General features: G+C 27.7%; 1 protein-coding gene across 1 annotated transcript in view; it reads left to right on the top strand.

Annotated features, from left to right (window-relative positions):
* Nucleotides 1–23,774, top strand: part of Ncc69 (sodium chloride cotransporter 69) — a 153,994-nt gene that overhangs the window by 80,768 nt on the left and 49,452 nt on the right. Inside the window, exons 3-4 of the mRNA XM_065503348.1 lie at nt 21,240–21,410; nt 21,494–21,608. Coding sequence (XP_065359420.1) covers nt 21,240–21,410; nt 21,494–21,608 — 286 coding nt within the window. The remainder of the gene's footprint in view (nt 1–21,239; nt 21,411–21,493; nt 21,609–23,774) is intronic.

Here is a 23,774-nt window from a genome sequence, read left to right as displayed (position 1 = left end):
GATTCATACATCAATATCTCCGGAATTCTTTTTTTGGTTGCTATTTAAATGGCTGAGATATAAGGAAAAACCAGGACAACCTCGATTTTTGTCCTATATCTGGATTACTAAGTCATTAATATAGACAGTATGGATATTAGGGTGGTTTTTGCGAAAGGGCAGCTTTTTTTTCTTAAAATGTTTAAGTGCTCACATCTATGTATAATTGTTCATTTTAGCTCTATCGAACTTTGCCTTCCAGTGCCGAAAGAGTCCTGAAGTTTTCAAAAAGGCTATAGCTAATAGCTTCTACCTGACTGATACCTGTGAAATTCTCAGAAGTTGCAACAACAAACATTGAATTAATATTTACAAGCGACAAGTCAAAACCAAAATTGGGTTTCCCAGATTTTTACTTTCTGCTGTAATACATGATTAGTAATGAAAAATTAACTAGTAGATGCCAGATATTGCAAAATGGCGTAATCTTCAAGAGATGTCTGAAGAGTTGAGAAAATAACTGAGGTCGGAATGAGAAAAAGTAGTAGTCATTTTAAAACTTCGAGGCACTTTCGCCACGGGAAGGCAAAGTCCGATTGTGCTAAAACTTTAACAATCATCGTATTTTTACACTAAATGGCACAATTCTAAACGTGAGCATCTATAAAAATCGGAAATCGATTTTATAAAACCACCCTAATGGATATCTAATGATAGATATTTCAAAGACCTTTGTATATAAGACCATAGTAAGTTGAACATGCAAGGGTCAAAATCGGAAAAAAATATTTTTTTAATTGTTTCACCAAAAGTTTTTTTTTTCGCTAAATATTAAAAAAATTTAAAACACAAACATTTTTAAAATTTAAAATTTACAAAAAAAATTTAAATTTAAAAAATTAAAAAAAAAACAATTGGAAAAATTTTTTTCCCCAAAAAATGAAAAAAAAATTTGTTTACCTAAAAATATTTAAAATTTTTATTTTGAAGTATAATTTGGTGAAGGGTATATAAGATTCGGCACAGCCGAATATATGATTTGCTTTTCTTTTCTTTGTAGCACAGCTGTTGCAACTTTATTTGTAAAAGGTTTTATGCTGTATAAACGAGAAACAATTTATTATTATTATTATTTTCATTGTTTAATTAAATATTTTATATTTTAATTATGTTAAACATAACTTTTGCTTGAAATAATTTATTGTCATTTATATAGTCGATGTAATTATTGTGACTTCGAGCCAGATAAATGAGTGTGTTGTATTTTCAAACATGCTATCAAAACTTTTAAAAAGTTTTGTGCTTAAATAATTTCAAAGTTAATCAATGGAAATCATTCAATTCGTTCGACATAATAAAAACAATGCTTCAGGCATTTTTAAAAACATCGTTTATTTAAACTAAGCAATTCTATATGTAGAATTTTTTGTTTGTATTTAATAAACTTCAATTATTAATATATGATAATTAATTTAAATTAATATGTGTATTAGATAAGTTTTGAGAAAATTACTTAAAATATGTTAGAATAATTTATATATAAGCGAAACCCAAATTAAAACAATAGTTCAATTTTTCCGATCTTATTCAAAAATTGTACCTCTAATAAAATCTTGGGAGTACAAAAAAAAAAATACATTCGAGTTGGTGTGGCTTTAAAGTTTGAAATATATTTGGATATCTTTCGTATTATAAATTCTGTGAATGGATGGTCTAAAGTTTAGACAATAAACATATATTTTTTTCCATTTTTGCCCCTGTTCAGGTCCATACGTAGTAAACCGTTCAAAATTCAAGAAAACAATCAACTACAAAAATTTACCTAAGATCTCAATAAACAACTTTATAGACTATATGAATTTCCTAGGAATGATTCTTAACACCGTTTAGGTAGGTCAATATAAGTTACTAAGAAAAAACGAAAGGAATTAAGTGTTTTGTGCCATAAACTATTAAATTATTATAAACTAAAGCATACTTTTAGGCAGCTTAAAAAAAATTATTTAGATTTTTTTTGCGATTTTGTTCTTGAAGATAAAGTTTATTTGCTTTTATATGTTCACAATTTTTATTCTTTATGACAAGGGCTACAACTTTGCTACATAGAGTAAATCAAAATTCCGAACTGTTTGCAAGATAGGAGCCTGAGAAAATGATATTTTTTTGTTGCAAAAATGACACCGATGCCCCAAATCTTTGGGGGCTCCATAAAAAAAGTGTATGACTTTGGGCAAAACTGGGAGACACGGGTCTTTTTGGTTATTTTTTTCGTGTTGCACTGTGTAATTCAATTTCGGGAAAAATATTTTTAATCTCAACTTTTACAAGAAACTGAATTTGGAGATCACTTTTCAAAATATCTACATTATATTAGGCTTTGTTGTATACTAGGTTTCTGCATTTTCTCAAATTCCATAGATATATGTACATTAGAGTGCTCCAAGATTGTATGGACGATAAAAATTTTCTAGGTACAGGCCGTCCCCCCTTCTAGAATGGTTCTATGTATTGTAGAAACTCGTTGTGTAAAATATTAGGATGAGAGGATAACATTAACTGGTGCCGCAACGACACTGAAGTTTTGAGGTTCATTTACAAGGGGAAAAATGCAATTTTTTCTGTTTTTGTACAAATTTTTGCATTAAATAATTACTTTTGCAATTTAATTTAAAAGAATCGAAATGTGTCGTTCTAATAAGATATAAAACACCATTAACGTCTCAGGCCACTAGACCATAAATGTAGAAACAAAATTAACATATTTTGAGAAATATTAAAATAACAACACATTTTTACTTAAAATATATCCATATTTACTTGTATATGAGTTTTTGTCTTCGTAGGATATCGTTAAACTATTCGCAGCTATGACCAAAAAAATTAAATTTTTTTAACGGCAGTTTCAAAACTCCAATTTTAAATTTTTAATAATTTTGTTAAACAAATTTCAAAATTTTTTGATCATCACATTGGGATTTATTGAGAACATAATAGGGAATAAAAATATGAAAAAAGTATGAAAATACATCTATAGTTTTTCGTACCTGCGATTTAAATTTTGAGATTTTCGAGAAAAACTATTTTTTTTGTACATAGGTGATGTTTAATTAATAAAATTGGGATATTCAAGAAAGGTTTCAATAAAAATTATTTTTCTTCGAAAACCGGTATTTTTTTTACTAATAAAATTTCAAGAGCAGACAACGTTTGTGAGTTTCCTGAAGTGTAGATGTAAGCACTATGTACAAGTAATTGTTATTATTGAAAACTTTAGGACGTGATGACATTTTAAAGATTATTCTATAAATTATTCTATAAATTTTCAGAATAACATTTACTGCCATAAAAACAGGAAATTTCATTATTTATTTAATTTTCGTAAAAAAAAAAAAATTTTAATTTTAATTAATGTAAAATTCAAACGAATTAAGATATCTTAATATTATTTGGAACTTATGTAGATCGAAAGGTTTTTAATCAATGGGTTGTTTGTTAACTTTTGCCATTATTTTCACTGAAATACCAAAATTCCTAAAACAAGGAAAATATGTTCCAAAAATTTATTTTTTTCATAAAAAGCCCGCTCACTCCATATGTTTTATTGCTATAAAGCAGTCTGAAACAGACCGATTTTCAAAGAAAATTTATATAATTTTGTAGCGTTGTTCAAAAGTCAAGAGAGCACAGTATGTATGCCATTTCGTTTGACAGATAACCCTTTCGTAAATTCTATTGGGTTTAAAAAAACCCTATATAGACTTAAAAATGTAAAGCATTTTTTATATTTTTTTTAGTTATTTTGTTTTGAGCCTCTTAATTACAAACTTCTTTCCTTGTTGCTTTTAACCTGCAGCAGAACATCCCTTTATTGGCAGCTGGAATATAATTTATAGAACAAAAATAAAAAGAAAAAATTAAAAATGTGTTTTATCTCATTTTTTTTTTTATTTAATTAAAAAGTTGTCTTGCACTAAATGTAAAATTCTACAGAATATTCCTCATTTTCGGATTTCAAAATAACACACACCCACTACACCGAAAAAGGTTTCAAACGTCCCGGGGCAGAATTTATACAAGAACATGAAAGTGGTTTCATTCATGTTTGGTAGCTGTTATAAATAAAACAAAACCAAAATTATTCAGTTAATTTCAATGTTAAACCGCTAAAATGAAGACTCGGAACTGTTTTTATTATTTATTGTTTATTTCGCTCAGTGCACGTACAGTCGTTGAGTCCTCTAAATGAATGTTTCTTTTAACGTGAAGTACCTATTTTATTGTTGGCCATAACCTGACAGTAGATCTGTTTCCTCCTAATGAAATCATTTGCATTAGGTCTATTAACAAAATTTTACAAAAGTACTTTTCAAATATTAAACAAATAAGAAAACTTTTGTCATTATTTTGTGCACGTTCGTTACTTCTTGCTCTGTTACTTTTGTTGATGATGACAAAGTTCTTCCACAATAAATGATAACAATGAAAGATAGAATGAAAAAAACGTCCATAATTTTAATAGTCAATTTTGCATAATTTTAAAATTTATCAGGCCAAAATACAACAAAAATAATAAAAGAACTAAACTTTTATTTTGTTTGGTTTATTTGCATTTTATGATGTTCAGCATGAAATTTAAATTTTTAAAAATTTGTGGTCGAAATTTACAATGATTTCTTTGCATCATAATCTCAACCCTAGTTGACATCCTGTCTATAACAAAAAAGTTTTTATAATTTACTTGTAAACTTTTTCATAGCCTTAACATTTGCCATTAAATAAGTATATGTACTTGTTTTGTATGTATTTTCCGCAATCGCTGTTAGATTGTGGCAGTATTTTTATATAAAATTTAAAAATATCCTTTAAATACTAAAAATATATGTATTTGTTAATAAGTTTTCCTTTCAATTTAATCTTTTATTATTTTATTCAAAAATTATAATCACTTACTTAAGTTTCTTAAGAAAATCTCTAAAATACCAACAACATTTTAAACTTTATTGAGAAAAAGATTATGTGACCAAACAAATGTTCTTATTATTTTCAATTAAAGCACATTTTTGTTTTAATGATTCTTGTAAATTTTCTAAAATCTAAAAATATTTTTACTTAACTTGTTGTTGTTGCCTTGGCAAATATTAAAAGTGTCGTCTTGTTAACAATAAAACTTTTTCTGACTTAAGACCTTTAAGCCTTAATAAACAATAAAATGTAACAATCAAATTAAGAAGGAATAAATAAATATGCAATATTTACGTACTTGAATAATACACTGACACAAAACATTTGCTATCAATATTTTGTATAAAAACAAATTTAAAACAGATCCAGCAAAAGCTGGGTAATGTCTTGCAATACCTGAATAACTTATTTTTCAATGACTCCTTCTTACCATCAGTATTACTGAAAAGCAGCTAGGTAATGTCTGACATATAGTCTGATATGTTTACGAAATTCATAATAAAATTCATTCCATCCTTGAATGATCATATTTTTGTTAATTCAAATTAATTTATATTTTTATTTATTCAATAAATGAAGAATAAATTTCAAAATATTGATTAATAAGTGTATCAGTGTATTTTTCTACATGTTTCATCTACGACCCCACAAAGTATATATATTCTGGATCGTTATAGATAACGAAATCGATATAGCCATGTCCTACTCTATGTTCAAATCAACTTTCCATAGCCCACAAATAACTTAAATACGTGATTCAATATATCCCCTATAGAACCGTTTCGTTTGCTAAAAAAAATCGGCCAACAAATGGCTGAGATATAAGGAAAAAACCGGAATAACCTCGATTTTTGCCCTATTTTTGATCTATATCTGGATTAATAAGTCATTAATATAGACAATATGGATATCTAATGATAGATATTTCAAAGTCCATTGCAACGATGTATTAAGTTGGACCTACAATGGGTCAAAATCCGGAAAAATATTTTTTAACCCGAATTTTTTTTCATCCAAAAAAATTTTTTTGGTCTAAAATTTTTTTCAAAATTAAAAAAAAATTTAGCTAAATGCCAATAGATGCCAATAAACTATGTTTTAAATACTATAGAATAGGTGGTTAGTAAAGTGACCACTAAACAGCAAAGATTTAAATTAAACAACAGAGTGAAATCGATAAAAATTCAAGATAATTTTCCACTTAATATAAGTGAAATTGCTATACATTTTCTCTAGATCAACTGAAACTTTATCAAAGACGGCCTAAATATCGTGAGCTAAAGTGGAACATGTTTAAATCGTTAATGTCCTTGATTTGTTCAAGTGTAATCAAATTAAGGAAGTTACATTTTTGTTTATTTGTGTAGGAGTGCTTATTAATGTGTATACGACAGTAAGTATCTGTATGTGTGTAGTTTAGTAACAGTCAGTCAAGTCTAATAATAATGACGTCGTTGTTTATATCCCTAAATCTTTGAAAGTTAACGACGAAACCGTAAAACATTTGTACATATTTTGTTTTTCTTTAATTTTAAGCTAAAAGTTAATTTTTGTAATTATAACATCTTTTCACTTACATATACAACACAACACACTCCACTCTGCCTACTTGTTATTTTTTGTTATTGTTTTTGATCCCTATTATTACAGTTAAGTTATAATGAGAGTGAGAGTATGAGTAATAAAAAAAGGAGAGAGATTTACTATTTTTAGTCACGCATTGCTTATTGTGTGAGTTTGTTTGTAAACATTAAGATTTTGCTGTTATTGTAATATTTTCATTAATTTTGTGATTGTACCGTTAATGTTTTAGTATGTTTTATTGTTGGGTTTTTAGCTCAGACTCAGTCGTCGTTCATTGCTGCCATTTTCTCTCTTACTTCTTAATTAATTTTAATATTTACACTAGGCGTCAAAAATCTACGCTCATGAAGTGTTTTATATGTTTAATTTGTAACAAACAGCAAAACTTTATGTTAAGTCATATTTTTTTTATTAAATTAAATAGTTTGCTTCAAGCACTTCAATATAACAAATCATTTTTTTCTAAATTTAATTATAGTATTCACAAAAACAACAAAAAAATCTTCATATTTATAAAACATAAAAGCCAAAAGTCTACGCTTATTGATAACACATCAAATTAAAACATACAAAACAACAAAAATAAATAACAAATTAGTATCGCGTTGGATAACCACGACATTTGAGAACCTCCCTGAGTCTGCTTTGCATCGAGTTAACCAAGTGGGTGGTCTCCGTGGACGAAATATTCTCCCACTCTTCCTTAATAACATCTTTCAGCATTGATTTGCTAGTAATAGTCCGCTGTCGAATTTTTCGCTCCAGTAGTGCCCATAAGTGCTCTATTGGGTTTATGTCCGGTGATTGGGGAGGTGTATGCAGCATCTTCGGTACATTATATAGAAGCCAAAGTCTAACAATCTCAGCCGTATGCTTCGGATCGTTGTCTTGTTGGAAGTAGTAATCAGCAGACAACCCCAGTTTTTCGGCACTTTGCTTTAAATTTCGTTTAAGAATGTCCAAATAGGCAAATCTGTCCATTGTTGAATCTATAAATTCAAAATTACCTACTCCACCGGCTGCCATACACCCCCACATCATTACGGCTCCGCCGCCATGCTTTACTGTTGGCAGCAAATTTTCTTTATTTAATGCAGTTCCTGTTTTTCTCCACACCATCTGTCTTCCCTTTATACCAAATATGCAAAATTTGCTTTCATCTGAAAAGATTACCTTTTTCCAAAATTCTGGTGACATATTCACATATTTATTGGCAAATTCAATACGTTTTCTTCTATTTACTAAGGAGATGAAAGGTTTTTTTCGGGCGACACGACCATGGTAACCGGCTTTTCTTAAAATTCTTCTGGCAGTGGTTACACTAATAGTCTTTTTAAACTTTTGGTGGATGTCTTCCCTTATTTGGGCTGCTGTTGTCCTCGGATTTTTTGTTACAAGAGAAACTACACTTCGGCACTCTCTATCTGTTAACTTGCGTGGACGGCCAGATCTTGGCTTAGAAGTTATTATTCCAGTTTTTTCAAAATTTGTAATTACTGTTCGCACGGATGTCCATGATCTTCCAATAGTTTTTCCTATTTGCCTATAATTTTGTCCATCTTTCCAAAGCTTCAAAATTATTTTTCTTTCCTCAACCTTAATTTCTCTTCTTTTTCCATCCATGGTTTAAAATTTAAAAAAAAAAAAATAATAACTTTAATTTCTTAAATTTTTGAATGTTAACAAATATGAACACCACATAAATTATGATCAATGACCAGACACTTCTCAAAAATATAATGATTTAAACTCATGAGCGTACACTTTTGATTCTTTATAAACACGTGTTTTTTTTTTAAATATACCGTTATACATGGTAGATTATACGTACATGAAAAAAATAGTATGGACATGATCTACTACCCTTTAAGCAACTATAAAAATAAAATATTTTGCAGTTTTCTATGATTTTCAAAAAGCTATTTCGTCCTAACAGCTTGTAATGAGCATAGAGCGTAGACTTATGACGCCTAGTGTATGTTTATAAAACCTTTAAAGGTTTCCTTTTCTTATTAGCATTTCTACTGCATATAAATTTGTTTGTATTTATTTCTAAGTGAAAATATGTAGATGTGGATGAAGAGTGTGTCTCTGACAGTATGTTTTGAAAAATTACATTTTCAGTATAATTTTATACGTTTAATTTTATTATGTAAGTAAGCGGTAAGTACTGAGCAGATTTTATAGGGATTTCGTATTAAAAAAAAAAATAAATAAATATATAAAGAAACAAAATCTTGTTATGCTTATTAGTTGTTATTATTGTTGGTCCTCCATTAATGCTTTTTTGGAATTTGTTATTATATTTTTGACTTTTTTTATTTTGTTTTGCCAATAAAAACTTTTATTGTGAAAAGTCTAATACAGTGAATGTCACTTAAAATCGTACACCGTCGTAGTAAAATTGTATTCATTAGTTTTAGAAATTTGATGTTTTGGAAATATTTTGAAATACTATTTTTATATTGTGTGTGCTATTACATATCAGAAAATATGGTATAATATTAATTGCCCTTATCTACAAATAAAAAAATTGGGTAACACCGTCAGTGCCAAGAATATTAACTCTTCACTTAAAATCGTACAGGCACTAAAAATAGCAAAGGATACCCTACAAAGTATTAGGATTATTTAATATTAACATTTTTTTTAATTTTTAAAGTTTTAATTAAAATTTAATATAAGAAGTGAAATATGAATTTTGTGATATTTTTTAATTTTCATCAATATTTTTTTCAGGAATTGAGGTTTTGTTATATTTTTTGTTGAAATACATATTTTTTGTTCCAATTAAAAAAATGACTTTTAATTTTTTATATAATCACCTATTATTGCCTGTATAATTTCATAATATTTAAAAAAAAAATATGTTGTACGATTTTGAGTGACACTCACTGTATATCGTTATCTTAATATAGAAAGGTCCTAACTCGTGTTGTTGTTTTGTAAGCCCAGATTTTCGTTTATTTCGATAAATGGTCCGCTCATACATACTATATATAAAATTTAGCCAATAAATCGCGACGAGTTAGGGCCGTTCTATATTAAGGTAACTATATGTAAAATATTTGTATGACTGTAAATCAGAAATCACCAATGTTGGCGGAAACGGAAAACAATTTCATTTTGTTTTTCTTTGGAATGCCATTGTTGTCCAACTGTTCAATTTAACTGTAAATGTCGGCTTTAACACAGAACATAAAATGCGATGTTTAATTTTAATGATTCAAAAAATAAAAGAAGACAATAAAAATTTAACAAATTCAGCCCTAATATTGTTGTTATTCTACAGATAAATGTAAATAAGATGTTGTGTTTTATTGACCCTAAATCTGTATTTAAAATCTTATGACCTCATGACTGCTGTTTTATTTTCTATTTTAATATTTGTTTTAAAATCTGCGTCTTTTTCCATTTTACATGGTAGATGTTTGGCCACATTGAAAGCAGAAAACAGTTTAAAGATTTATTTTTTTTATGTACTTATTTGATTTGTATTTAGTTCAATAAATAAACGATTTGAAATGAATCGATTATTTGGTTATGTACTTGTCTGCATATTTTCATGTTTTTAATGGAAATAATTAAACTTATTTTTGAAATTTAAGCGCAAACATAGATTTCTCGTTTACTAAGTTATGCAAAAATATTTTCAAATTTAACGTTAAATCAAACATATTCAATTCTAAATTTTCTGAACTTCTACGAATAAAACAATCGTTTAACTCGAGTTTCTGTTACCTCTAACAGCATTAAGTAGATTTTGTATTAAATATTCAAACGATACAAATTTCAAAATAAATGAAACCTAATAAAAATAACCTAAAGCTCTTGTACTTATGAACAAATCCATTGTGCAAGTACAACGTGTGGTATGAGCAACATTGAATTCATTGTTAGTCATACGATCCCATGTACAGATAGATACCATGTTAATCATTGTATTGTGAACAATTTCATATTTATTTATTTATGTATTTACTCGTAGTTATGCAGCATAATTGGTTTTAAATCATACAAATATTTAAAGAGCAAATAATATTTAAAATCTTAAAAGAAAAACAATACATCACTCATAGAGGCTTATTTTTGAGTTTTTGAGAAAAATGTTGGCCGGTTAAATTAATGATTTTCCAATATACCATTTGTAATAATCATATTTTGTCAAAATGTCTTGAAGCAAAAAATATACTTGCAATTGTCTGCACGTGCCTTCATTGTAATGACAATATACTATGTTTGTTGAGTTTTTCAGCACTTTATCTTACTTTGATAATAAATTGCATTTGAAGAGAAATCTGCATTGCTTTGCACAGAAATATTAAATTTTATTTTGCAAACATTATTAATTTAAAGGAAAAAAAAGAAAGTTCTGTCAATGCAAATAACATGAAAATGAGTACTTCTTTATTTGAGTAAATGTACATACAAAAAACATTATTGGGATTTAATTCTGGTGGCCCTTTTCTTGTACTTTTGTCGAAGGTCAAAATATATAATTTTTCAAAAAAGTTAAACAAATTAAATTTGTTTGTGGATGATGCAGAAAACTGTTGGACCTTAGTAGCATTGAAAATCGAAAAAGTGAAAAATTAGGACCAACCTAATGCATCTATCAGTCTATTCAACTCTTGCACTGTAAAATCTATTTGGTTTTTTAATATTTTATAAAATTTATTGTTGCAACTTTACTGCTACACGTGTTAAAAATAACAACTTATTATTTGTATAAAAGGCAACCTTTCAAATATTGATATACTACGTTAAATTTTTGTATAACAAATGCTGACTGTTAACCTTTTTTTTTCGTGTACTTTGCATCATGTTAAAAGGTCCCTGACCATTAATGCAACAAATCTTCAAAAAAAAAAATGGTACTAATTTTTTAAGTAAATTGTGAAATCTAAACAGACTCATAAATTGTATAAATCGCTCACAGCAAAAAAGTATCCTTAGTAAATATGTTTTTTGTTTTTTATAAATCCGTATAAGCAAGTTTAATGCAACCCAATGTATGATAAAGTATAAAAAAAGATTCTTAATCATTTGACTTGTATGAACTCAAACACTTAATGCACATACAACCAAGGATTAAATATACAACATTCAAAGACAAAAAAGATGCATGTGTCGTCTGACTACTCATTTCAACATATTTTCATTACTAATCTATAAGTAAAGGGTCTTTTATTAAGCGCTTTCTATCTTTAAATTTAAATAAAACTGAAATTTAATCTATGGCATTGGTTATGATGGCCTTAGGGGGCGCTGTGTTTTGTGGCTTATTAGCATAGACCTGCGACTTAAGAAAACTCCTGAAGAAAATGTCTAAAGTGGTCAAATCTCACGATTTTGGTGACAAGTTAACATTACCTCCATGTGAGATGATGCTTTTGCAGAATGTTAAATTTGACATGAGCTGTGTGGCAGGTAAACCACATGTCGTGTCTTATCATCCTTGACGTTGACTGTGATGGCCTGGCCAATATGAATCGATACACACCAAACTGTGATTTTTTCGGGATGGATTGGACGCTCTTGGATCTCATGTCAATTCGACAATTTCGTTGAAGATGATTTTGATATAACAATTTCATAATTTTCATGTATTGTGGAATGCTGTATCCGTCCATGCTGATTTGACACAACAAACTGAATAAATGACAGCCAAGTCGACATATGTAGCTCAACAATATGACCGCAATTTACAACAGAAACAAAGACACGAGACTCATATTACGCATAGATCTGCTTTAGAATATTTGTATTAAAATCTTTAACTCTTTGCGGTTGAGTGGTCACTTTACTAACCACCTTTTCTATAGTCTTTAAAACATAGTTTATTACCACCTATTGCCATTTTGCTAAACAATTATATTTTTTTGAAGTCATCGTTTATGATTTTTTGCAAAACTTTGCCGTCAGGGTGCTCTGGTTAGATAAATATATTAATTTGGAAATATTGTAAAAATCAGTTTTTTTAAGAAACTTTCACACATTCAATAAAATAAAGCACAGAGTGTTTATTGTTCATCGAAATCAGTGTTACTTTGCTATTACCTCTGTTTGGTCAGAAAATTTAGTCAAAATTATTCGATTTAAAAAATTTACGAAAATTGTCATCATAATTAATTTTAATGCCAACCGCCACGGTGGTTAATATACTAACCACCCTACTCCGCAAAAAACCTTGGTTTTTTTATGTTTTGAATTTGGATTTTTTTTTTACTTTTTATAATAAACTAATCTTGATTAAATTAAAAATGCAATTGTTTTGATTTTAAACTTATACACAAAAAAGCGTGACCGCAAGAGTTAAAGTTTAAAGCATAAAAAAAAATTTACACAAAAATATCCTTATCCCTAGAATAATGTAAAATTCTACGACTAAGGTCGGGTTTTTTACTTGAACATCAAATGCCAATTTATAATCAGATTAGTTAATCTAAAAATAAATCTAATCTAACGTTAATCCACTTTGATGTTTTTGGTTCTAGTTTAAACTTTGTAGTATTGACATACACAACGTCAGAAAATGTAAAATTTTGTTATCAAAACAGTGAGTAAAACAAAATAATCGACGACCCAAAAACAACATTCGTAGATTAAACTTAATTTAATCTTCAACTCAAAAACCCGCCCTAAGAGATACATACAAAGTACTTGTAATTCTCGCAACTATAACAATATTGGCGACAACCAAACCATTTTGTGTTTTTGTTTGTGTGAAAATGAATAATTGAAAAGGACAGAATAGTGAAAGTATTTAATAAAACAATACAATACTAAACAACAGATGGGTTAAATAGTGAGTGTTAGCGTTTTTAACTCATAGTATAGCCTTTCATCATATTTATATCCGGACAGTTTGTTTTATTAAATACATTTTATTATTTAAACATTATAATTAATTAACAAAAATCCTTTTGGAAATAAACACTCAATTATCATTATCTTTGTTTATTGAAATCCAATTGAAATTTAATATTAATCTAAAAAAATTAAATCCGCATTAAAAGTCCGGGAAATTCTTTTCATAATGATACAAATTATGAACATTAGGGTGGCCCCGTTTGTATGGAGGAAACATAACGTATCGATATTTCCAAATAAAATTAAATTTTAGCTTGTTTGAGGAGATCATTTCTCAAAATTGTTGTCTTTGCGTCAGTATTTGGTGAGTTGGATCAAAGGATTAAAAGCTATTTTTTATGATTTTTATGATATTGTTTCTTATTTCTCGCAAAGGAAACATTTGTATCATGACGTTACTGAACATAACTGAATTCTCATGATTTACAAAGTTTTATATTTTTGGGAAAACTTAAAAATATTTTTTTTTAAAACACATTTACTCTCTGATCTGCTGTTAGCTATATAGTCAAGACTATATGAATATAAAAACAAGTAAGAGTGCTATATTCGGCTATGCCGAATCTTATATACCTTTCACCAAATTATACTTACAAATAATTTTTTTTTAAATATTTTTATTTATATTTTTTAAAAGAAAAATTTAATTTTTGTTTTTTTTTTCAAAATTTAAAAAAAATATTTTTCCAAATTGTATTTTAATTTTTAAAATTTAAAAAAAAAAAAACAAACGCATCAAACGATTCAAAAACACTCTAGTTCCAAATAAAACTCTGTTAGTTAAATTTTGCAACAATACAGGAACCAATGTTAAAAATGTTATGTCCCCATTCCGGTGGTACAATTGTATTCAAATCAATTTCTGTATCTTATTTATAGAAAAATATATTTCATGAAAAATAAACACAATTTTATCCCTTAAGGGTTCGAATATCCAAAAAGTACCAAATTCATATTTGGTATTTTTTGATAAATAAAGAATACGATTTTGAATTTATTTCTTTGCTTATGGGTTTAAAAGATATATAGGGTGCCAAAAAAGTACCAAAATACAATTTTTACCCGTTTTATCGCCAAATTTCGAAAAAGTACCAAACACCTGTCATCTTTTTTTTTTTGTTAAATGGAGTAAGATGCATGATTAAGTTTTTTTGTATCTGTATTAGTTTAGAAGATTTTAACCGTTTTTTTCTTTTTACTCATTTTTCCCTTAAACGCTAAATCCCTTCTTAGTGGATCTATTGGGGAGGGAGGAATCTACAGTTAAAATTTCATGCTTCTAGCTTATGCCATTTGGACTGTGCGATGATGAATTTGTCAGTCACGTTACTGAACTTTTTTATCCTTTGATACAGCTCATCAAACACTAACGCCAGTACAAACATTTTGAGAAACGTTATCATAGAATGAATTAAAATTTTATTTGTGTTGAGAACATCCACAACTACTTCTTTGCGGTCAACACTAATATACATATGTCAATAATACAAGAATTGATTTTAAATTATAAATAAATTACATCCATTATTAAGTGAAATCTGTTTTAATGTTTTAATAGTAGGTTTATTGGAACATTTGTAAACGAGATTTTAAATAATTAATTTTATTTACATAATTATTTAAAATAATTATATCAATAATCAATATGACATGCATGTTTAAATATTATTAATTTAAATATACCCAATTCATTTAAACATGCTTGTCAGACATAGTTAGGGTTTGGGGTTTCGCGGTTAATTTTGTTTCCCTGGAAACGGGAATGAAAAGTTTCAATTCCTGGAAATCCCGTGAATTTTTTACAACTAGAAAAATAAGTAAAAAAGAAAATTATGTCATTAAATAAAATAGAAATGTGTTCATTATAGCATCAATTATCAGCAAAAAGAGTTTCATTTCAAAGCCTCTACTACTATTTCTAAATTTGGAACAAGCCCTTCATCAAACAAAGATGTTTTATTTAAAGTTTTTTTTTAATTAATTTTAAATTAAAATTGAATGCCGCATTTGCAAATTTTTAATTATGATTAAAATGTTATTAATTCCGAATTCTTATTAATTTTTCATTAATAAAATGCTTTTAAATATTATCCGAATTGATTTTTAAATGTATTCTGAGAATTTTTATTCACTCAGAACTGGCTAAAATTACATAACAAAATAAATTTCATTCATCACTTAAAACAACATAATCTATCCATCAATTGGTTGCCTATTTGAATAGAGATGCGTTTGTTTATTTATATTGTATATTCACTCAAACACATAATATGCAATGATAGCGTAATGTAAATAAAAATCAACCAGGGCTTCAACTACCCAGCAAAAACATTCATTGCCAAGTAATGAGTTAAAATGCTAATTTCACTATAATTTCACAATAGTATTTTAACTCATTATTTTAACGCGGTGATATCATTGGTTCACTCTCTAGTTGCATCACTAAAACTAGTTAAATGTAAAAACAGAATTTTATCTAGCAAATGACTAGAAAGTAAGAAGTTATATAACTAATAATGATTAAGTCATTATATGACTACTTCTAAGTAATGCAGACAGTATGTAGTAGTCATTGAAAAGTAAGTTATTTCAGGGCGTTTACAACTTTATCATGTAATTCTTTGCTGGGTACATTTACATTATAAATATTTGCATATAGATAATTGCTAATTAAAATATAAAGCTGTAATAAGCTACACGTACATATGTTTTGTTAACCCATGTTATAAGCTCTAGAGTAAAACCGAATTAATTTTTGATGAACTCTAGGCTAAACTAACTACATGTAGATCTCTTTTACCTCTGAAAACTAGGAACAAGAGTTTGAAAAATATCAGGCCTCAAGGTCTCATACGCCTCCCATATATTCTGAATTTGGCAAGTGTAATATGTTTTCCACAGTTAGTCAAAACAGATATACAGTTAAGATACGTTTCCGCATACACCGTAATCGGCACCGAAAACGAAATTCCATACATTTGCACCGAAAAAATGTTCTGAAACGAACTTTTTTTCGTTTCAGAACATTCGTTTCGTTTTCGGTGCCGATTACGGTGTATGCGGAAACGTAGCTTTATGGGGGAATTTATGTCAAGTGAACCAACTTTTGAAATCTTTAAAAAAATAAAAAAAAAATGTTTGAAATTTTTTTTCCGAAATCAAAAACTTTTGAGAAAAAACTAATTAAAAAAGTGCCCCTTTTGGAAAAAAAGTTCGATTTCGCAAAACAAAAATTTTAAAAATGTCTTGAGTTACAAACAATTTATTTTGATAGATATCCCACTCACATCCCATTAAGCGACGTAAAATGTATTCAAGTAAAAGACCTAGGCTTTCTTTTGAAGAAAAAAATTTAAAATAGGGCCCATTTTGATAAAAGTTCGATTTTGCAAAGAAAAAGTCAAAAATTTTATGCCTTGAGTTACAAAATATTTATTTTGATAGATATGCCACTCGCATCCCACTAAACAGCAAAATAGGTCTAAAAGGAAAAGAGCTAAGCTTTCTTTTGAGCAAAATTTTTTTTTTAAAAAATGGCCCATCTTGGAAAAAAACGTTCGATTTTGGAAAAAAAAAAGTCCAAAATTTTATGTCTTGACTTACAAAATATTTATTTTGACCATAAAGGTTTTCAAAGAAAATATCTTATTGAGCAAAAAAAAAAATCAAAAATTTTTTTTTCCGAAAGATTGAAGAAATATCTATCTAAACTATTTGAGACACATTTTGCTAAGAACAATAGGTAATAAGTTACATGGATGAGAAAAAACACCTGTTTGGCCAAAATGTCAAATCTCTACTCAGAAAGTTCTCCACCGATCTTGTGTCTGAATTACTTACTATCCAATAGAACTAACCTTGGTGGAAATTTCAACCCGATCGGAAGACATAGATTTCAAAAGTTCAAAAATCTAATCCAAATTGAATTAAAATATTTTTGTATCTTTAATGATGTTTTTTGTCAAAAACCTTTAATAAATTTTGTTAAACTATTTTTGTTGTAATAGATTTGAATCCATGCATCAAAAGCACGAATTTAATACAAATGAATTAAGTCTTTGAATTAATTCGTAATGAATTATTTTGAAAATTTAATTAAGAAATGTTAATTCTTTCGAACCTTTGAATATAGCATCATATTATTCTTAAGAATAGTTGTTATGATTGCTCATAACTGAAACTTTTACTGAGAAAATGAATTTAATAATTTTTTAGTTGAAGCCTCACAATGGGTTAAATTGTACATATAAATGTCAAAATCTATTATTCAAATTACAGGGAAGATTATTGTCATTCAAACATAATTAATTTTAATTCGTTGCATATGAAGAAATTATGAAAGCATTAACAAACAACTTGATAAATTTCCAAATCCTATTTATTTGTCTATAGATGATGATTTAATTTGAATACACAATTTTAAAGAGAAAAGCATACCTAACTAAACATTACATTAAACTAAATCTCTCTCTCTCTTAATTTAAATATAAATTTAATACCCTCTCAAATAAAGAGTGTTTATATTTCTTAAATTTATCAAAAAAAAAAACAGTTATAAATTATGTGGGTGTGTAACAACGTTCTTTAACGTTTAATTTAAATTTTTAATTTCACATTATGTATCCTGTATGTGCCGGAAATAAACAGTATGTGTTTCCTGTTAGAGAAATACAGTGGATAAATATTATCTGTTTGTAATTATTAAAACTGAATTCTATTCTTTCAATTTACATTTTGCTTGAATAGAATTTTTAAATTTATTTGCATTTAAACATCATTAATGTGTTTAATTATCTATAAAAGCATTAATGAAAACAAAATCCGATTCTTGTATTTAATATACACTCAGAAATAGTGTTGTCGTATTTACAACCCAATACTAGTTTAGGTATTGTAAATTTTACCATCTCAGTTCTCATGTAAATTGCAAAAAAAAAATGGTTTATATGATTATTAGTGTTAATACTCTTAATAATTCGCAGTTTATTTTGAACAGATTTCGTTAAGTTTTCGTCCCAGTCGAATGATTCGATTACAACTTAGGATATTCATATTTAGAGAAAATAAGTGGTATAAATTTGTTTATGTTCTGCTTTGAAACATTTTTATTTCGAAATGTATTAGCCATTTTTATTCCAGATTGACCAAAACTATAATTCTTTCAAAACGCAGACAAGTCTATGAAAACTGATTATTCGAAAAATTTTAAAGGTTTTTGGCTCAATTTAGTATTTCTTTATTATTTACCGGGAATTAAAAAGGCCGGGAAATAAGGAATTCTTATGATAAGTTGCTCTACTCAGAATTTGTAAAGGGCGCTTGAGGATAATCATATATCTAATAAATTCAACAAATTAAGTGAAAACTGTTTTTTTTTTGAATTTTCTAAATTTGTTTAATCAAAATGTTTTTAGTGTATAAAAGGTACCTTCATATTTCATTTGTTATTTTATTGTTGTCATAATTTGTTTAAATTTAACCCTTTTTGCTGTACTTTTCTGTGTTGTTCTTAACTTCTTAATCTGCATCCGAGATATAAAAGTTAATTTGTACAAAAGTATTTTTTTGTTGGTGCTATAAATGATTGCCAATCTTAAAGTAATTTATATGCAAACAAAAAAGAAAATTATATGGGACGTTTCATATTTATAAGATTTCAGCACAATATTGTTATTGATCTGTGTAGGTATCCTAATCTCCTAGACATTTTTCATTGTCGACGCACACTGGTGCCTGTAGAACAAGTGAGGTTGCAAAAATCGAAAATTTCATGTTCCTCTAAAAAATATTGAAAAAAAAACATGGTTCCAAAAATTTGTTGCATGCATTTTTGTGCAATTTATGAGCAATATTTATAAAAAATTAAAAAAAATAAATTTAATCTTTTCTGGAATATTTAAAATTGAAAAATAAATTTAAATAAAAATGTTTTAATCTTTTCTGGAATAATTTTAAATCATAAAAGTCATTAAATATTAACATAAAAAATATTTTATTTTACATCCCATAAAATGGATTTTTCCACAAATTTAAATTTTGCTAACCCATAAGTAGGCATAAAAGGCTTAGAAAACTTTTCAAACAAGTAGTCCGAAAGTAGTCCGATTAGCTCAGTACTCGGACTGTTTGGTACGAAAAGTTAAAGCCAATGCAGGTTTAAAAGCATACAAGGCTCAAAAAGTTACTCTGCTAAATATTTAGAGGCCGAAGACAGAGCACTCAAAATTGAAGTAAACATGTTTACAAAAAAATATACCTGTATTTTAAATATACCTAGAATTGAAGAGCACAAAAAGGGGTCGAAAAGTGTTCTAGATTTTATACGGAGATCGGCTACGTGTTCGAACAATGTGACAGAAAGCACAACCTTAGTGGAAAAGGTTCATAAATTCATCAATATTGATTAGAACTTTAAAAATAATATATTTTTTTAAATTGTAATAATAATTTCAATCAAATAAAAAAATATTGAAAAAATGTTAAAATATTGCAAAAATCGGTTTTTAAGAGACTTTCACGCATTCAATAGAAACATGCACAGAGTGTTTATTGATCATCGAATTCAGTGTTACTTTGCTATTTCGGTTGTTTGGTCAGAAAATTTAGTCAAAAATATTCAATTTCAAAAACATTAATACGAAACAAAAATTTGTATGATAGTTATTGTAAAGGTGGTTAGTAAACTAACCACTTCTCTCCACAAAAAACTTTAGAATGGGGTGGTTTTTTTATGTTTAAATTTACTTTTTCTTGGTTTTTATAATAAACTAGTTGATTCTTCAAGTTTCTCCAACCCACTCACACCATCCTGTTCTTATTTATTTGCAAATAAAATATCTAAATTTGTACTGCATACTTTAGGGAGCTTTTTTATTACAGTTGACTGTACTCACAAACAAAAGAATTTCCGAGTTTTACCCGGAATTTTTGAATTTTTTTTCTTTACAAACCATCTCCTGAAAATTTCGAATCGAATAAAAAAAAATCAGCCACGTGATGACATTACATACATGGACCATTTCATTTTTATATATATAGACTAACCTAGATTAAAGTAAAAATGCAGTTGTTTTGATTTTAAACTTACACACAAAAAAAGAGACATGAAAATATGTTTTCAGAAATTTGTATTTTCAAATTTAAGTTAGTTAGATCACAATTAGAAGAATATTTTGAATGAATTTCCGGTTCTAAAATCATGTTAGTCACGGTTAGATCAGATTTTTTCATCCAAAAAGATGATCAATAACTTATAACAGCTACTTTGTTTTATAATTTAACATTTTGTTTCAATATTTTTCTGTTAAAAATAATAAGAATGCCTTTAAATATGAAATAGCCCCAGCTAATAAAATACGTCAGATTACATTTCAGTTTTACTCTTCCTTAAAGTGCTTGATGGTTCTTACTCAGTGTAATTAAATTTTATTTAGCCTTAAAAAACGCAAAAACGAAAGAAGGCAAACAAAAAATAAACACCGAATTAAAAATGAAGGGATGTGTTTATCTTCAACAGCAAAAAAAAAATCCTGTAAAATCTTGTATTGGGGAGAAAAAAACGTGTTATTTTCACACATTTTCTTTAATTAAAACAGAGGAATAACAACAGTAGCTTTGGTTGTTTCTGAAAAAGATTTTTTAATAATCTCACATTTTCTGCTTATTTATGCCGGCGGAATTCTGTGTTTTCCATTTGAGTGTTTTCCTGTGTTCTGGAGGGTTTTTTTTATTTATTTTTTCAAAAAGGATGCTTTGCCGTTTTTTTTCTGTTTTATTTTCCTGTTAATTTTAAACAAAGTAATATTATAATTTGTTGTTTTCTATTGTTTTCTGTTTTGCAGACAATCAATCAAGAGCAGTTTTCGTGACAAGGATAAACCTTCGCGTTTCAAAGACCTGCAGACTACACGTTTTCAAGTTGAACCACAAAATGAAGAGGACTCTGATGACTCCAATGAGGATCGTGAACTGCTGGAGAATGAATATGATACGAAATATGGTAAAAGTTTTCGGTATGTTTACAATTACATTTAATTAATTAAGCGATGCATTTTTAAATATTATTCATTCATATTAATTTCATTGCTACATACAGACACTTTACCAGAGAAGCTTTGCCACGTTTGGATAATTATCGTAATATCATGTCTATACAAGCTGCCTACCGTCCCACTTTGGATGAACTACACAATGCCACTTTAACGGGAAAGGTAAGGGAGTCATGTCATACACACAGCTTAAATCGTAATGATTATAAATTAATTTCAGTTTTAAACTGAACTTTGCAATGAATCTGTTTAAGGTTCAGTGCGATATTTATTATTAATTTTTAATTAATTTGTAAATACTTACGCGGCTGGTGTGATAAGTTAAATTATATTTGTGTAGAAAAGTTTATGGAATTGTCGCATTTATTTAGAAAAAATAAACTGACTAATTTAGAAAAACGAATGCCACAGATGAGAGCATACATAGTTAGACATTATGAGACAATGACCATACAAATGATTAAGTAAATATACACACAATTAATTCCATTGTGGCTGCTATTCAGAAGCAAAACAAAACTTACCACAAATAACATTTTCTAGTTTCTTACATTAGATATTTTCAAATGGCTCTCGGTATTAGCAATTTTCATTTGCTTAATGGTCATACCATGTTTTAGTTTCTGTCTTATTGTCAATGTTTCTGTCTGCCCTTAATAAATAAATTTCAATTTAGCCACAAATGATGGTTGGTTGGTTGGTTGGGCTTATTAGGTCATGACCTGACCCCATATTCTGCAATAAAAACAGAAACACTCACAACTTTTTTGGCTGCTGTTTTAGTGACTAAATGATTAAAACTGGTTGGACTGTAACCAACAAAACAGCACTCTCAAATAAAAACCAAACAAAAATAAAAATAATAATAATAAAAAAAAACAAAAATTAATCAATTAATTGATGGTCTTAATTTGTAAACTCTTCACTTGTGGCATGGATGGACATAAAAACATTGTCATAAAATTAATTGAACACAAAACAGTAGTAAAAACCATAGATAAATACACATAGATTGGAAACTCTCCTGTCAAAGACCTAACTCAGTTGTCAAAAAACCTAAGTGGTGACAATGTATTAGTAAAATAAGTATGTATGTGAAAACATAAACAGTTTTTGAGTAATTTTTTGGTTTGATTTTTTTTCGAGTTTCCGCTCTATGTGTATTTCTCTATGGTAAAAACTATTGTCAACAAATGTACTCGTATGTCATCAAGTAAAATTACATTTCTACGTATTTCAATCAATTAATAGAAATAAAAAAACACACGTAATAAATTAGTTACTTTAAAAAGGGTTTTCTATTTTACACAGACAAAAAAAAACAGACAAATTTTTTAAAATGTTCATTTTGTAGGGATATGTTTATCGCGTAGGGATGGAAAAGTTTATACGATCGGAGTTTTTTTTTAAATATTATATATTCAAAATTAACGTAGTACTCCCGTGACTCATTTGACACTTTAAAATAATTTTCAGTATTTTATAGACTCAGGACGATTTTCTGCTATAGAAATACAGTATTTCAACAAAAGCTACGCTAATATTAAAATAATTAAAATTTTAAATTTTAGTATTCTGAGATCTAGAAAAGTACTATATGGAATTTTTTTTTAATACCGAACACAAATTTATTTTTCCATTCAATGAAAATGTTTAATAATTCGTAAACTGTATAAACCAAATATGATGGAAATATCTTCCAAATGCGACTTGTATGTACTTTATGGACAGCCAATCAGCCAGACCGACGGACATCATTCAATCGACTCAGAAAGTGATGTATATCGGTAATATAAGGACCAAGATCGAAAAAATCTTTACATACATATGTTAATAAAAATGAAACCACTAAACTTACAGTTTTGATTTTTTTATTAAATTGAAATTATTATTACAATTTACAAAAAATATTTGGGGTATTGGCACGGTCTGCTATTAGTCATATTGTCATAAATATGCGCCTAAAATATGCTTCAAAAAATCAAAATATGACCTAAAAATTTAAAAAAATATGCACTTATATTTTTGTGCAGAAACATAAAATAATTAAGTATGGAATTCGAAATGTCAAAAAAAAAATACACAACACTGTTACCAGCAGTTAGAACTCTTTAAATTATACCAGGAATTAAACAATTAAAGTTCTAAAACTATTTTTAAAATAATTTTTCTTCTGAAAAAACGATGGACGATATATTAATTGTAATATCTTGGTATGAATACTTGTTTAAAGCCATAATCTTTAGAGCTTCTCTATTTTGATCATGCTGTAAAGTAGCATCCAACCTTAATTTTTATCTCGTAATAACCAAGCAATGAAGCAATTAG

Source organism: Calliphora vicina, chromosome 3 (genome assembly GCF_958450345.1).
Source record: "Calliphora vicina chromosome 3, idCalVici1.1, whole genome shotgun sequence".
In the NCBI taxonomy this organism is placed as follows: Eukaryota; Metazoa; Arthropoda; class Insecta; order Diptera; family Calliphoridae; genus Calliphora; species Calliphora vicina.
Note: the sequence above shows the minus strand (reverse complement) of the source record. Positions and strands in the feature narration are given on the sequence as shown.